Source organism: Microtus ochrogaster, chromosome 21 (genome assembly GCF_000317375.1).
Source record: "Microtus ochrogaster isolate Prairie Vole_2 chromosome 21, MicOch1.0, whole genome shotgun sequence".
Classification (NCBI taxonomy): domain Eukaryota; kingdom Metazoa; phylum Chordata; class Mammalia; order Rodentia; family Cricetidae; genus Microtus; species Microtus ochrogaster.
The window spans coordinates 38,369,309-38,384,743 of NC_022022.1; the positions used below are offsets into that span (position 1 = coordinate 38,369,309).

Sequence of the window (15,435 nt, forward strand, 5' to 3'; positions counted from 1 at the left end):
AAAAAAAAAAACATACTCAGTCTGTGGGAGTGGGAAGGAGGCAAAGTGAGGGTATCTACAGTTACTCTTCAAGGCTGAAGAAGAACATCAGAGGCCAGGAGTTCGGGTCCAGCCTGGACAACCCATAGACAGACACCTGTGTCATTTAAAAATAAAAAGAGGAAAAAAATCCAAACAGAAGATTAATGAGCTGACATAAAGGCATATATTTTCTCTCTGTGTCATGTCCACATCTCCAGATACTCAGGTGTTCCACATCTGAGAGCTGTCCTTTCTCTTTTTCTAAAACAGAGTAGTGCAGCGTAGCAGCACAGCATAGTCTTGAACCTACCATCCTCTGGCATCAGCTTTTAGAGCGCTGGAATCACAGGCCTGCCTGACCCCCATGGTCAGCCCTGGATTATTTCTCCCAATTACTTATTCTGGTAGATATTTGCTGTCTCCTGCATAGCTATCTATTTTGATGCACACTTTTTTATTCCTGGCAGAGGATTTTTCTGTCATACATGGAGATCATGAGGAAGCACAGTGCTCCACCTGTGGCATGCTACAACTTCAGGTAATCCAGATGGCATATAGAAACAACAGGCAAGCGCGGCAGAAAGAACGTTAGGCAAGGAGGAAAATCTGCAGCATTTCTAAGAAAGTACATGTAGAGAGTTCCAAGTAACAATACAAAAAAGAATAAATACAAATTCTGGTTTGAACTAACTTTTAACTTATTGTAAGATGAGTCACTTTTCTTCCTGTAAAACTAGATCGTGACTGAGGCCAGACTTTGTAAATGCTGTGGGAACGGAGCCATAGGAAATGCAAACATAAAAGGTTTAACCTTTAATATGTAAAGTGAATAATTTTCAGCATACAGAACCTTTTTTAATTAGAGTAAATAAATTCAATAGCTCTTCACATTTCATTCTGGAAGCTTCGGCTCCTCTTTCAAACTTAGCTGTACATCAACCAAATGTATTTAACGTTCTCTGATAACACTATTCTTTAAAGGCTTTTGTAAAATCTACTAAAACTTGCAAATAGCGACTACCTCTAAAATTTAAATTATTTTCTGGTGCTTTTATTAAAAATTAATTCACACTCCCACTTACATCTAGCAGTTCCTCAAGGTAACTTTAAAACGCATTTAAGAAGCTGGCTAGGTGAAAGTATATGCAAAAACCGATTCCCATATTCAAATTACATCCCTTGAGCAGATTTTTAAGTGCCATGAACATTTTTAAATCAAAACGCACCAGTCATTAAGTCTCCCTGTTTCCAGAGCACTTCCAAATTCCAAAGTTCTCCACTATCCGGAAACAAGGGCTATCCGCGCTTTCGTCCGCTATTGCACAACTTCACACTCCAGTTTAGTGTTTCAAGCATCTTTACCCGTTCCAGCACTGACAGAACGCTTTAAGACACCCATATGGTTAGCTTTCCCCCACTCTATTCCTTCCACAAGGTAAACGCTGCAATTCCGAACCTTCAACGATGCCCGCTCGTACAAGCAGTCCACCTACACTTACGACCTAACTCTGAAGCCAAATCAAGCAGTATAGCGCCACTCATAAAGAACTTCAGTCCCCCAGACGCCTCGTAACGGTACCGTCCGATCTTTTCATCTGCTCCGCTGTCCCACAGGCCAGTCTACCTATACAGTCAGCTCTAAGGTCCCTTGCTGCCAGCTCAGGCATGCCATTCGCTACAGTGAGCAGCTTTTCCTCCCCATCGTTCCCGGAGTCTCCGTCCATTACTGCCCATCTCCCTCGACGAACCTCCCGATGACCACCATCCCCACAAGATCCTGTGCCCAGGCGCCCCTCATTCAAATTCCAGTCCCCACCGCAGCACAGAGCGGGGGCTCTCCGGAACGCCTCGGAAGAGACGGGAGGATGAGCGTTCGTGTCCTCCAGCAGCACCAGCCCCATGCAGACTTGGGTCCCCTCTCTCCGTGGAGGGCCGACGGGGCAGCCCTCTGGCCGGAGACCACGCGCGTGCACCTCGTCCCTGGTGGCGGGAGCTCGACGTGCCTGGGTCCCAGCTCCCGGGACTCTCCGAGACCCCTGCGGACGCCCACTTGCTATGCCCGGCCATGCCCACCCGCTCGACCAAGAGCCTCACCTAGCTTCGCCCGGGACTCCTCCAGCTTCTGGATCTGGTTCTCCAAGAAGAGCATCGCCACCGCGAAGGCCACCACCGCCAGCAGCTGCAACTTGGGCGGCATCATAATCCTGAGGAGCCCCATGAAACCCGCTGCTCGAGATCAAGACATACCGCGGGGGGCGGGGAGCGGGGCCCCGCGGGCGACCGAGGCGCCGGGAGGAGACCCCGACCCGGGAGCTGCGCGGACTGCCGCGCCGCAGCGATCCCCCTCCTCCGCTCCGGTCTTCCGCCCGCGGGAGCCAGCGCCGGCCGCCCGATGCACGCTTCTCCTCAGCCCACCCGACGGCCCTGGCGCCCTGCTGCCGCCCGGCTCCCGGACCCCACGGCCGCACGCCCTCTTCCCTCGCTTCCTCCCTTTCCCTCCTTGGTCGCTCGCGGCCGCGCGCTCCTCTCACAGCGCTGCGGCTGCGGCTGCGCCGCCCTCGGCCCGCCCCCTGCCCTCCCCCTCGGCCACCACGCGCACGCCTTGACGCACGCTGCCCGGCAACCAGAGGCTCCGCCCCCACCCTCCCGTACAGGGGCGTTCATTGGTCCGAAGAGCGGCCGCTGAGCGCCCTTTTGGTTCGATTTACGGTTGGGTTCCTTGACAGAGGACTCAAGCAAGGCGGAATGTGATTGGGCAAATTCGGACAGGGAGGCGAGGCTCGTCACGGAGGAGCTGGGGCTTCGTAGATAGCCAACAAAATGTCGTGAATGAGGAGAACGGGTGTGGGGAGCTTAAGTAAATGCCTGATTTGAATCTCTGAGAGAACCAGACTGCTTTCCAGTAATCGATCACTTTTCCACTCCAATGGCCGCCTGATTAATATTCGCCTCTGAGGGATCATAGGCTTGTAGCGCTGCCTTTCGCTGCAGGTTTCGCTTCAGGCATTGCAGTGGACGTCCCCGGTCCAAAGGTCCTCGAGCTCCTGAAGATTGACGGGGGTCTGCAGGGATGGCGGCCGGGCAGGGTGGGTGGCTGCGGCCCGCTCTCGGGCTGCGCTTGCTGCTGGCGACTGCGTTTCAAGCGGTGAGTGTGGGTCGGCCCCGTAGCTGCCTCAGGGCCGGTCGGAGGGCTCGGATGGGGAACATCAACCCCGCGATCACGCAGGGGACCGCCCTTGGAACGGGCTTCCTTAGCGCCGCTTCCATCCGGGAGAAGACGTGGCAGGCGGAATTCCAGCCGGAGCTCTAGAGGCGGTGGTCTGCTCGCCTCAGGCACATAAAAATCGATTTTTTTTTCAAGAAAGTAGTGGATACATAAAGTCAGTAATGCTTAGAAAGGAGGGAAGTTTCTTTTTTTTTTTTTTTTTTTGGTTTTTCGAGACAGGGTTTCTCTGTGGCTTTGGAGCCTGTCCTGGAACTAGCTCTGTAGACCAGGCTGGTCTCGAACTCACAGACCGGACAGAAATGAATGAACCTACCATTACTTACAAGACTCTCAAACCTTAAAGGAACATCTTCGTGGCTTTCTTCATTAACAGAAATGCATGGATTGTGACTCTCTCAAAGGAGAAAGCCTAATTCTGACTTATTTAGCTACTTATGAAACAACTATTGGTAAACTCCTTTATCGAAGTTTGCAGTCCATATTTATATGTCTTCCACTTAGGGTATTTGATTTGTCCAAGATTTGGAAAGTTAAGATTATGCCGTAGGTCTGTAAATACTTAGACTTTTTCATACAAAGAAAGTAATTTGCAAACTTTGTGTCTTCTTTTGTTACTTTGTCCAAAGGATAGATTCTTGCCTTCTCACATTGCAATACAGTGTTGTTATTCAAGCACTTGTGCCTAAGAAATTGTAGGGCGTTGATGGCGCGCTCCATTAATCCCAGCACTCGGGAGGCAGAGGCAGGCGGATCTCTGTGAGTTCGAGACCAAGCCTGGTCTGCAGAGTGAAGTGAGTTCCAGGACAGGCTCCAAAGCTACAGAGAAACCCTGTCTCGAAAAGAAAAAAAAAAAAAACTACTTAGGCCCTAAGTCTTAGGGAAACAACCATGGAAACTCATCCTGAGATGAGTGGGTTGTTTGTTTTCCCTCCCATCGTAGGCCATTTGGTTTTGTTAGCACTACCACAAGTTATAAAGGAGTAATGTTTCCAACTACCTTCTAAATTTCAATAGACAATGGCTTTGTAAGAACTCCTCACCCCCAAAATCAAAAACCCGAAATCAATGTTTTAAATAATGTAACCATTTTTTAGGTTGGTGGAGCAGTTCCATCATGTATGCATTGATTTGAGCTAGTCAGTTAATTTAATGAAAACTTCTAAAGCTACCATAACTCATAATCAATGCCATTAGCTGCAACCACGTAGTTCCTCTGCTTCTAACCTCTCATCTCTCACTAGACTAGACTACCTTCTTTCTCACAACAAGCTCAGGGCAACACTCCAAAAGAGTAAAAGCTTACAGTTCCTCTTAAGACCTCGCCATGGAAATCACATAACCCTCCTGGGAGACAAAGGCTAAAGATAAAAAGCAAGATGTCCCACTGTCTACATTCCATCAGGTTCTACTTGCCAAAGGAAGTCTCGAAAGAAAGCCACAGTTAAATAGACTCCCCTGCCATATGAGAGAAGTGACAGAATTACATTGCAGATGAATGTTCAGACCAGGAGCAGGATAGGAAGAGTTTGCGTCTCGTTGTGTGCCATAGTGACCACCCACCTAGTCTAACTCAAAACTCAGATGTCATTTCTGACTCCTTTCCTTTATGCACCTCACATACTAGCAATTACCAAGCCTTACTTGTTTTTACTTCCTACATATGCCTGAAAACCAGTTTGATACTTGTTAATCTTTTAGTCACACCAAGACCTTGCTCCTAAGAAGTAACAGAATTGCCTTTTACTATATTGAGAATCTAAGTAAAATTTGCCTACCAGCTTTCTAATTGCCCATGCCAAAAATGTGTTCCGTTAAATTCTTTGTAGTTTCACTCTTTGGATCAAATTTGTCATTAAGACCTTAAAATTTTCCAAGCCAGTCACTTAGTTTTGTCGCCACAGGTAATTCAGGCCAGTATATCCACGTACCTGGAATTACCGCAAGAGCTTCATTAACTAGTTTCCTAATCTAATGTCTTTCTAATTCCACCCAATTCATCTAGAGCAGTGGTTTTCAGCCTCCCTAATGCTGCAACCCTTTAATACAGTTCCTCATGTTGTGGGAACCCCCTACCATAAAAAATTTTTTTTTGCTACTTCATAACTATAATTTCGTCACTTTTACAAACTGCAATATAAATGTTTTTCACAGGGGTCATTCCGCCTTCAAAGGGTCGTTGAGGACCCTGATCTAGAATAACATTTCTGAAATCTAAATCTATTGTACTTCAAACTCCTACTTATTTTTAAGAGAGTTTGCCTTAAGTGTTCCTTAGCAAGTCGGTCAGTAGTCTGTCTACCAGCTTTTTCCCCGGTATTTGCTTCTTCCACTCGGAGAGAAAAGGTGTGAAGAACTGGTAATAGCTAGCTCCAGCAAATGTCATGTAGTCGGGTCTCCTTCAGTAGCGCTTTCCCCTATGCCCAGAAAAGTATGATTGTCTTCTACTTACCATTTAACCCTTCTTCTATCATGTGAGTTAAAAGTGTGATTTAAGAATCGAACTCAGGTCCTTAGACTGGCAGCAAGCACCTTTACCCTCTGAGCCATTTTGCCACCCGTCAGTTTGCAGTTAAGAAATTACTTCCTCCAGGACATCAATCTCTGGGCTCAAACTTGGCTAGGAACCATTTTGTGTATCAGTGGCGATCACTACTTCATCTCTTAGGTACCTTTCAGTCTTCTATTGTAATGAAATTGTCATTTTCCCACTGAGCTGACTGGCTCGCACCTTAAGGAAGGGCCAGTTCCTGGTTATCATTTGTCTACTGACAGACAGAGAGGGACGCAATACCTTAAAATCTAAGTAACATAGTTGATGAGTGAACTAGGGAGTCTAGATGCTAAGGTCTGATAGTGCCGACAGATGACCCCTTGTGAATTATCGACCGCCTGTTCCAGTTAGCTTTCTGTAGCTCTGTTATTGCAGTCCCAGCTGGGTGTGTCGTTGACAACTGATGGTGCAGGTAGAAGTGTTACAGAAAATCACCTTTGTTCACACTCACCTTGCCTGGTAATTACATGATTTTTGATACTAAGTATATACTAGACTGAAATCTTTTAATGACAGGTATCAACTCCATTCTTTTCTGTGGTGGATGAGAATACACTGTTTTACAATAATAATCTTTAAATTAGACAACTGTATCATTCCACTTAGGTATTCTCCAAGCCATCTTTTATAATCAAAATCAATCAATTTCTCTATAAATTGATAGATAGGTATAGATAGACAGATAGATATGCATATCTATATATGTAGCTATTTATTCCCCCCACCCTGTGATACTATGCTATTTAGTTTAAAAAGAACTTTAGGTAAATAGGTCTTCAAATTTTAACTTTTAATAATTGAGCTGCAAGGCAGGGGTGGTGCACACCTTTAATCCCAGCACTGGAGGGTTGGGGGAGGTGGATCTCTGAGTTCAAAGCCAGCCTGTGATGGAGGAAGGTCATTGGTTAATTAAATAAAGAAGCTGCTTGCCCTGATAGGTTAAAACAGGAGGGAGGAGTAAACAGAGCAGAATGCTGGGAGGAAGAGGAAGTGAGGTCAGACTCCACAGCTCTGCTCTCGGGAGCAGATGCCTCAGAGAGACGCCATGCTCCCCGCTCCTGGGAAGATACACTCCCGGTAAGACCGGTGCTCACTAAGACCGGTGCTCACAGATTATTAGAGATGGGTTGATCGGGATATCAGAATTAGCCAGTAAGGGCTAGAGCTAAAGGGCCAAGCGGTGATTAAATGAACACAGTGTCCGTGTAATTATTTCGGGTAGAGCTAGCCATGTGGGCGGCCGGGTGCCGGGACGCAGCCCGCCGCTCCTATTTCTACAAGCCTGGTCTACAAGAGCTAGTTCCAGAACAAGCACCAAAGCTACACCAAGAAACCTTGTCTCGAAAATCCAAATAATAATAATTGTGATTGATTTGCTCTGAATCTTTATTTTCTTCTGTTGTTCTCTGTGAAGTGACTAACTAGAATGTAGTGCTTAACTTCATCTACTTTACAGACTTAGAAAGTCAGAGCCAGGCATGCTGGTATCTCCTGAGTCTGAGCTCCTACTTGTAATCACAGCATTCAGGAGGCTGAAATGAGAGGGTCAGACGTTTGAGACTAGCCGGGGCTACATATAGCAAGTTATGATCTAACCTAGGTTACATAGCAGGACTGTCTCAAAGGAAGAACCAAAAGGCAAAACTTGAGTCAAAAGTAATTTCTCCCTCTCGCATACTCTCATACTAGCTTATACCCCTTGTTTTGTCATACTAGCTTATGCCCCGTGTTACGTCATACAAACTTAAACCCGTGTTATGTCATACTAGCTTATACTCCCTGTTATGTCATACAGGCTTATACCCCATGGTATGTCATACTGGCTTATAGCACATTACACTTACCCTATGTTCTTAACAGATCATAGCTGCGCAAGTGTCTGTCCCTCTATTTCTCCTGCCAGAGTACTTGCCAAGAGAATACAGGGACCATGTTCCTTTAGTTTTAAGTGTATCCAGTGTTTGTTCACTTCCAGCCTCAGAAGTGCAAATGGCCCCCCAGTTTCTCCCTGCTTATTCCCATTGATATTAGTGTGGCTGTGGCTTCTGCAGAGTGGTGATGAACCATAATCAGTCCCCAAAGTTAGAGAAAAAACTTACTGCCCAGAATCCTGGTTAAGACCATAGACATGTCACCCTTGCTAAACTAGAATGCCATGGCTCCCTGTCGTCGTGACACTCTCTTTTTGTAGTGACTAAAATCCTTGGCAATGAAAGGGGTGTATAGGATTATTGGAAACACAGAAAGAAGTTAGACTAATTCTTTGCAAGAGGGGAGAAGACCAAGCACAGTGGGCACTTGTTACAGTGAGAATCACAGCTCTAGGACTTCTTGAAGGAGGAAAGTAGTAAACTTGAATTTCTTGAAGTAGAGACTTAGCTCATACTTTAACTTACACTAGACAAGTTTGAGAATTGTTTTAGCAGGCGGTGGTGGCACAAGCCTTTAATCCCAGCACTCGGGAGGCAGAGGCAGGCGGATCTCTGTAAGTTCGAGGCCAGCCTGGTCTACAAGAGCTAGTTCCAGGACAGGAGCCAAAAAGCTATGGAGAAACCCTGTCTCGAAAATTCAAAAAAAGAGAGAGAGAGAGAATTGTTTTAGTGTCTGCATCTCCAGGTAGCTGTCATTTTAAGTCAGTGGCAGTGCATACTTAACCCAGCTGGGCTAACAGCAAATAATCATGTGTAAAGATTAGAACAGTACACTTTAGTGTGACCTGAAGGAGCTCTTTACCAAAGGTCCTCGGTGCTGATATGTGCTCCTTTGTTCAGATCCTATACATCTTCATGTCCACCATCTTTAGTGAAAAATAGAAGAGAATGAGCTGTGCGTAGCTGATTCCAAAACACTGTCATCACCAATCTGGCCAAAGATTAGCATCTCCTTCAGTGGATGGCATAATTATAGTTGTCAGTATTTTTATTGTTATTGATCTGTCTAGCAATGATGCATCCTGAATTCCATGCAGTAAGCTAAGCCAGGGGTTGTTTAATTTGTAAAGAACCGTGTTTTGGTGCACAGTCTGGAGACTGCACAGTACAGGGCTAGACAGCCACATCAGATGAGCAAACCGACTACTAGTGGAGAAAGAAAAAGCTGCAGATAGCAACCTCCCCACAAGAACTGCATGAATCAACTCATAAGACCCTCCATCCCTCTAACTAAACCCCACCTCCCTACACTGTGTGAGGAATTGGGCATCTACCACATGGATTTTGGTGAGGACATACACTTAGACTCTATTGTTGAGTGCGTGTGTGTGCGCGCGCATGCGCGCAGCTACATATGCTTGCAGAGGCCAGAGATGAATCAACAGGTGTTGTCTAGTACTCGTCCTCGTTTTGAGACAGTCTTTTACTGAGCCAAGAGCTCAGTGTTTGCCTAGGCAGGATCACCAGCAAGCTCCATCCATCCCTCTGTACCTGAAGTCATGTTCTTACATTTATGTGGCCTGCACTTTACCAACCAAGCCATCTCTCCATTCCCAGCATTAAAATCTTTTCTCTTGTGTAGTCTTAGGTTTTCTTATTATCCTGTTTCCTTCCTAAGTACAGCTAATAGTAAATGGGATGCCACTATAAAGCACTTAGCAGGCTATCTGGTGGTTTATAAGGACTTCCAATAATGGTGGTGCCTCTGGCCTGCATTATGTTAAGATCCATTCTCTAACCCACCTATGTCACCAAATTTGAAATCTTTTCAGAAATACATGAGAAACCCATGAGTTTCCTGAGAGTAAAGGTTGATGAAAGGAGTGTGTGTGTGTGTGTGTGTGTGTGTGTGTGTGTGTGTGTGTGTGTGTGTGTAATTAGTGGGAAGGGGATACACCCTTCTATCATGCACTTGTGTACATGTGGAAGCCAAAAGTTGGTGTCTGTTGGCCTCATATCATTTCTTCTCTGCATGTTTTGAAAAGGTTTTCTCACTGAATCTAGAGCTCCCCCTCATCACCCTAGACCCAGTGAGGCCCGAGGAGCCAGCTGGCTTTTCTGTCTGTTCAGTGCTGGAGTTCCCATGGACATTTCAGCCCCTGGCTTTATAGGTGGATGCTGAGGATCCAAACTCATGCTTGTTCAGCAAACACTTTACCCTCTAAGCCCCAGTTCCTGCAAATTCTTAAGCAGTTTGCAGTTTTCAAAGTGAATTTGCTTTTATTACATGTTTCAATTATTGACTGCAAGACAAATTTGCATAAATGCAATGATGTAAAACAGTTTCTTTTGCTTTCAGATTCAGTGGGCTATCAGTTTTCAGACTGGCACAGCAGGGGCTCGTCTGCTCCCAGGTCCCTTGAAAGGCTGGAGTCTGAAATCTGAAGGCTCTTCACTTGAATGTTTAGTAGTTGATGATGTCAGCTGGGGGCCTTGGATGATCTCTGCATGGTTCTGGCCATGCTGTGCCTCTAGTTTAGGCTTTTTTTTTTTTTTTTTTTTTTTTTTTTTTTTGCAGCATGGTAACTTAAGTTCTGAAATTAATGCTTGGGGGTGCAGAGTGCATGCAGACAGACACTGCGCGCGCGCGCGCACACACACACACACACACGTTCTATGCCAGTCATATTGTAAGAACATATTCTATGCGCACTCACACACACATTCTTTGTTGGAGGACTGCCAGTCACGTTGTAAGAACATGTGGGGGGACATGTGCGTATTGACACAGCTGTCTCCAAACCATCATGCTTCTGTCCCTGATTTCACTTTACTGGTGGGAAGTTGCAAGAAGTGTCTAAACTAGAGAATTGACCACAGAAAACTCACTAGTGACCTCATTGGTCCCTCCCACTAAGTTGGGATAGTTGATTAGTTTTGAAGCTAATGTGCGTTCCCTATTTATAGAGGTAGGGAAAATACTTATGAGATGTCTTCTTAGAAGACCGACCGATAAAGACCAATGGGATGGTCGGCGTTGTGTGGGAATGTACTAGCAGTATTTTCACTGAGCAATGTCAGTGGGTTTTAATCTTGCTGATTAATTTAAAAGAAAGCTGACAGACTTCAGCTGGTGTGCCAATTTCAGCCAACCCTGACATTTATTGGAACACTCACGTCTGCATTGTCTGTGGTTGCTTTAATGTGGCAATGGCAGACTTGAGTATTTATGAGAGGAACCATTTTTCTGCCAAAGCGTAATTGCTCCCTGGCCCTAAGAGGCTTGCAGACCCTTCCCTGTTGTAGAAGACCGACCAGATAATGTCAGACATTTCCCTATTGATACTGTGGGTTTACTGAATCATCTGTTTAGCAAACAAGAGCTCGCATTGGCGCAAGAAATAGAATCAACTTAATGCCTGTCATCAGAATCACTCACACACGCGAGGCAGAATCCCCAGACTTACACATGCAGTATTGTTGAGTAGGTCTGTTTTATAGCTGGGCATACGTTTCTCCATGAAGGAAGGCACAGTGGCTAACGGTAAGTTACAGATATTACTGAGGGGCTTCCTAGAAGACGGGCACTGATTAGGTTCTTGGAAATGAGCTTAACAAGGTAAAAATGGTAAAAATCATTTTAGAACGGCGGTGTAAGGACCAGGAGGGTTCATAGCTGGAAAGTGGGAAAGAGAGAGGTGGAACTGACTACTAGTGAAAGCTGCAGAGACGGGAAAAGCCTTGGAAGCCAGGGGCGTGGAGAGATGGCTCAGCAGTTAGAGCGTGTGCTGCTCTCACAGAGGACCCCAGTTCAGTGCCCAGCGACCGTGTCTGACTCGGAACAACCACCAGTAACTCCAGCTCTGGGGGAATCTGAAGCCTCTTGCCTCCACAGGCATCTACATTCATGTGCACATACCCACACAAATAATTAAGAATAATTAAAATGTTTTTAAAATTAAAAATTGAAATGTCTTTAAAAAATTGTAAGATTTGAGAGTTCCTCAGAGAAAAGAACTGTGAAACAATTTTTAGCTGTGAGATGGTGACGAACCTAGAGGGCTTTGGCCTAGCAAACGTGTTGACCAGGGAAGTGGTACCATTTTTAAGATGTCAAGTGCATTTGGAGGGCTGTACTTACAGAAACAAAGATAGACTCCATCATAGGAAATTTTGAATTTGCAGCATCTGATGAAAATCAAGTGAGCTGTTGACTTTGGAAGCCTGAACTCGGGAAAAGGGAGCATTCGATAAAATGGTATTTAAAGTCCTGGATAAAATTGTAGCCTCCCAAAAAGCAGGGAACAGCACCTAAGTGCATAGGCCGGGCTGTGAACCCATCCACTCAGTAGGATGGCAAGTTTAAAGCCTGTCTGGGCTACGGACTGAGTTCAAGACCAGCCTGGACAACTTCATGAGGACCTGTCTCGAAATGTAGAGAGGGGACTGGAGAGATGGCTCAGCAACTGGCTTGGCTACTTTTTGCCGCTGTGATAAAACACTAACAGAAAGAAGGTATTTTGAGTTATGGTTGCAGGGGCCCGTAATGACAGGGACAGCTTGGCAGCAGACAGGCAGCGCAAGATGCTGAGAGATCAAACTTGGAAATAGGGTTATGATCTCTGGAAGCCTATGATGTACTTCCTCCATCAAGGCTGTACAACCTTACCCCAAACAGTGGGCCACCAACTGGGCAAATTTCAAATGCCCAAGCCTTATAGAGGGATAGTTCTCATTCAAACATACCAGTGGCCAAGATCGCCTGCTACTCTTCCAGAGGACCCAAGTGATCCAAGTGCAGTTCTTGGCCCCCACATCCGGCCCCTCACAACAATCTGTAGCTCTAGTCCCAGGGAATTATCTTCTAGCCATAATAGGCATACACACAAAGTCACAGATGCATACACAGAAAAATAAATCCTAAAGCAGTTCAGTCAAATACTGTATTTTTGTGATGCTCGGGTTTGAACTCAGGCCTTGAATTTCTAAAGCAATCTAGCATATTGTTGCTTGCTTCAACAGTGTAGAAATTAAAGCTTAGGAGGCTAGCTTCCCCAGGATCACATATCTAGTAAATTGGTGGAGCTGATTTCTCAAGCCAAAAGTATTTTTCCTTATGAAAAAATTTCTTAGCCAGGCGGTGGTGGCGCACACCTTTAATCCCAGCACTCGGGAGGCAGAGGCAGGCAGATCTCTATGAGTTCGAGGCTAGCTAGTTCCAGGACAGGAACCAAAAAGCTACGAAGAAACCCTGTCTCGAAAATAAAAAAAAAAAATTCTTTTTAATAAGCTACTGGGTAATAATAATAAGAGATGTATAATAGGCACATCACTGAAGTTATAGTTTGTATTTTTTGTTAATCCACATTTTCACTGAAGTAGTGATATTAGGTCCAGTGTTATAGTACATGCCTGTAAGCCCAGCCCTTACATGGACAGGAGGATCAGGGATAAGGTTTTCTTTCTTCAACATATATCTAGTTCAAAGCCATTCTGGACTATATGAGATTGTCTCTAAGAAAACAAAGCAATAACAATAAACCAAATATATAAAGCTGTGGAATCCAAAGTACTTAAAAATTTGTCCCCACATGAAACATAACAGCACCTGTCTCCATTATGTTCAATATTAACAGCTCCATTTCTCTTTTTAGGAAGCTCCTAAACTTGGAACTGTGTTTTATTCTTTGTTTCCATTTTCAGGTGTCCGCTCTTGGGGCTGAGTTGTCGTCAGAGGCATGCAGAGAGTTGGGTTTCTCCAGCAACCTGCTCTGCAGCTCTTGTGATCTTCTTGGACAGTTTAACCTGCTTCAGCTGGACCCCACGTGCAGAGGGTGCTGTCAGGAAGAAGCACAATTTGAAACCAAAAAGGTCCTTTTTTCTGTTGTATCTCTTCCTTTACACACTTTAGTTGAGATAGATAGGATACAGATTGTTTAATCTATTTAAACAGGAGTCTCTAGCTTTACAAGTTTTAGAAAACTCAGTCAACACTTGCCTGGTCTACTATATCAGTCAATGACCATAGCAAGACTGTCTCCCATCATGACCTAGACTTCCCTATCTCTGGCCAAATTAAGGCAAGGGCCAATTAATTACACTTTGGTTTCTTTTTAATAATAAGCCAGTTGTACAAAGAAATCTGAGATGGTAGCATTGGTGCAGAATGTTGGGGACAAACGTGATTAATAGAACTGGCGCTGTCTATACCGTTACTGGAAATTCCAGATACCCATAATCTTACCTTTCCTATCTGAGAAGTCAGTCCAGGGTAAGTAGCTCTGCCCCAGAAAATCTGTTGTTTTGAATCCACTGTTCCTGTAAGTGCTCACGGTACTTTGTTTGCATGTGTGGCTGGGTTGGCAGTTTGAAGACAATCTCACTGTAGAACTGACCATGTAGCCCAAGATGGACTTGAACTCATTGCCCTCTGGCCTCTGCCTCCTTGGGCCTGAGTAACAGAGTGCTCACCTATGATGTACACAGCTCTGTCTTCAGTGCTCATCACCAACACAAAGCAGATTATATTAAAAGTGACTTAGTGCCAGGCGGTGGTGGTGCACACCTATAATCCCAGCTCTCAGGAGGCAGAGGCAGGCAACTCTGAGTTCGAGGCCAGCCCGGTCTACAGAGTGAGTTCCAGGACAGCCAGGGCTGTTTCACAGAGAGACCCTGCCTCAAAAAAAAAAAAAAAAAAAAAAGTGACTTAGTGAGATTTCAAAAAACAGTGTCCCATTTCTTTGTTGAGTTCCTTGTATTACTCTTTCACTTGTCCATGCTGTACCGTGTGAGGTGTTCCTACTAGTAAAACTTTCAAATAGTAATGCTTTCTTGTGACTAGATGAAGTTTACTTCTAACACTGTACATATTTATTTAGAGTTTAGAGGAAAAAATAAAGCGCATGTTGTTAAAAGACTACTCTTTTGTGCTAGCCAGCCTTAGCACTGATCCCTCCATCTGATGACCTAAAGTTCCCAGTGTCCCAAGTGAGCTTACAGAGTCCAACATGTTCTTTGCTTTCTTGGCTCGATTAAATCCACAGTATGTTTTATGTTCAGGTTCCATACATGTAAGGTAGTCCCTGTATAGGTATAAAGCTAAGCAATGAAGGTAACTGTCCTTGCGCTAGGAAAGCACAGTGATTAACTGTCCACTCCTGAGTTTGCCACCTCCAACTCCTTCCACTGGAAACATATTTCTTCTGTACTCATATCACTCAGCTATTTTAAATAGAGACTTACTAGCTCACGTATGACCAGAGGAGGCGAAAGTTGGCTGGTGAGGGTCAGTTGTTAGCCATCATGTGGCTGCTGGAAATCCAACCTTGGATCTCCTGGAAGAGCAGCAGCGCTCTTAACCACTGAGTTATCTCTCTAGTCCTTACTCTAGGGTATTAACTGGAGTGGGAAATAACAAAAGAAGCTATTAGCTGCCACAGTGGCTGTGTGGGAAGTGTATTGAAGCCAAAAGATGGAGCTGTCTCAGGTAAAGAACAGAGGTAGAGCTGAATATGATGATGTACACCTGTAATTACAGTGCTCAGAGGACTGAGGCAGGAGGATTGACTTGAGTGTGTACCGATTATAATTAAGACCTTTTTCAGAGACTGAAGAGAGCAGAATAAAATACTAATTAAGACGTCCCACTAGAGCCGGGCAGTGGTGGCGCACGCCTTTAATCCCAGCACTCGGGAGGCAGAGGCAGGCGGATCTCTGTGAGTTCGAGACCAGTCTGGTCTACAGAGCTCTCTACATTTTATTCAGTA

General features: G+C 45.1%; 2 protein-coding genes across 3 annotated transcripts in view; one reads left to right on the plus strand and one right to left on the minus strand.

Annotated features, from left to right (window-relative positions):
• Hs2st1 (heparan sulfate 2-O-sulfotransferase 1) overlaps positions 1-2,551 on the minus strand; it is a 123,753-nt gene extending 121,202 nt beyond the window's left edge. For both annotated transcript variants that reach the window (XM_005357385.3, XM_013350060.2), the window contains exon 1: positions 2,116-2,551. In XM_005357385.3, the coding sequence (XP_005357442.1) occupies positions 2,116-2,239 (124 nt within the window). In that variant the 5' untranslated portion in view covers positions 2,240-2,551. The remainder of the gene's footprint in view (positions 1-2,115) is intronic.
• Positions 2,552-2,843: 292 nt separating this feature from the next.
• Selenof (selenoprotein F) overlaps positions 2,844-15,435 on the plus strand; it is a 24,626-nt gene continuing 12,034 nt past the window's right edge. The window contains exons 1-2 of the mRNA XM_005357386.3: positions 2,844-3,166; positions 13,373-13,540. Of these exons, the coding sequence (XP_005357443.2) occupies positions 3,092-3,166; positions 13,373-13,540 (243 nt within the window). The 5' untranslated portion in view covers positions 2,844-3,091. The remainder of the gene's footprint in view (positions 3,167-13,372; positions 13,541-15,435) is intronic.